This window comes from Theobroma umbraticum, unplaced genomic scaffold (assembly GCF_002168275.2).
Source record: "Theobroma umbraticum cultivar Fairchild unplaced genomic scaffold, ASM216827v3 scaffold_50.0, whole genome shotgun sequence".
In the NCBI taxonomy this organism is placed as follows: Eukaryota; Viridiplantae; Streptophyta; class Magnoliopsida; order Malvales; family Malvaceae; genus Theobroma; species Theobroma umbraticum.
The window spans coordinates 4,694,999-4,695,854 of record NW_018397261.1 but is presented as its reverse complement, the minus strand read 5'-3'; the positions used below and the strand labels follow the sequence as shown (position 1 = coordinate 4,695,854).

At 41.8% G+C, this 856-nt stretch overlaps 1 protein-coding gene across 1 annotated transcript; it reads right to left on the bottom strand.

The window, feature by feature from the left end:
- Position 1: 1 nt before the first annotated feature.
- Positions 2-853, bottom strand: LOC110417998 (Pectin lyase-like superfamily protein; the record flags this gene model as incomplete). Its single annotated transcript, XM_021430613.2, has 3 exons — positions 2-37; positions 157-363; positions 464-853. Coding segments are annotated over 3 exons (633 nt in total), but the record flags the coding sequence as incomplete, so codon positions are not given.
- Between the last annotated feature and the right edge of the window lie 3 nt (positions 854-856).

Below are 856 nucleotides of genomic sequence, written 5' to 3'. Positions count from 1 at the left end.
TAACTCCCTTTTGCCCGTCCACATATACTATGGTGTTCTGCATTGGAATAAATTTTCATCCGAAAAATTTCCAATCAAAATGGCATGTTATCAAATTTAGCATGTAAAATCTGCATGGCGTTGTTGTTCTAGTTAATTAAGAATAATTTTTTATACCAGATACAAGGACTTTCCGCTTCCGAAAATGAAATCTACAGTGCCTCGAATATAGCAATCCTTAAAGAAATGGTTGCCCCTGTCATCGCACAAAGTATCCTGGAAACCGATGATCTTGCAGTTGTAGAAAGCCGCCTTGTCGCCAGAGATTCTCAGAGAAACCGCTTGTGCTCCCACCATTACTCCGTCTGGCCTCGGAGCAGTGTTCTACGTGCCAAGAAATATTAATTAATAGAAGAGAGAAAAAAAACTTCATCACAAGATTGAAAGCAAACCAAATTCAATGAGGGATGTCTAAAACGTGTACCTGTATAACGATGTTAGCAGCCACAAAGTAATCAGACTCCACAATAAGGGTGGCGCTGTCTACGGTTCCATACTGCCTTGCCGTACCGTCATATGACAAATTTGGCATGTTTTTGGGATCACCGTAAAATGTAATGAATGGCTTACTTCGATCAATTCTGATCTTCTCGCGATAAGATCCTCCTCCAATCGATATAATCACACGTTTCGTGTTCCCTGACGGAACGCTCGCAATGGCTTTGGTTATGGTATCAAAATCTCCACTACCATCTTTCTTCACCTTTATTATATGAGCTGCAGCCTCAGCCTTAGCAAGGGCAGGGTCTATTGTGCTGCCTCTCGCTGAAGCAGGCTTGATGTTGGCATTGAACCAGGCATTCAATTGGGATTTATC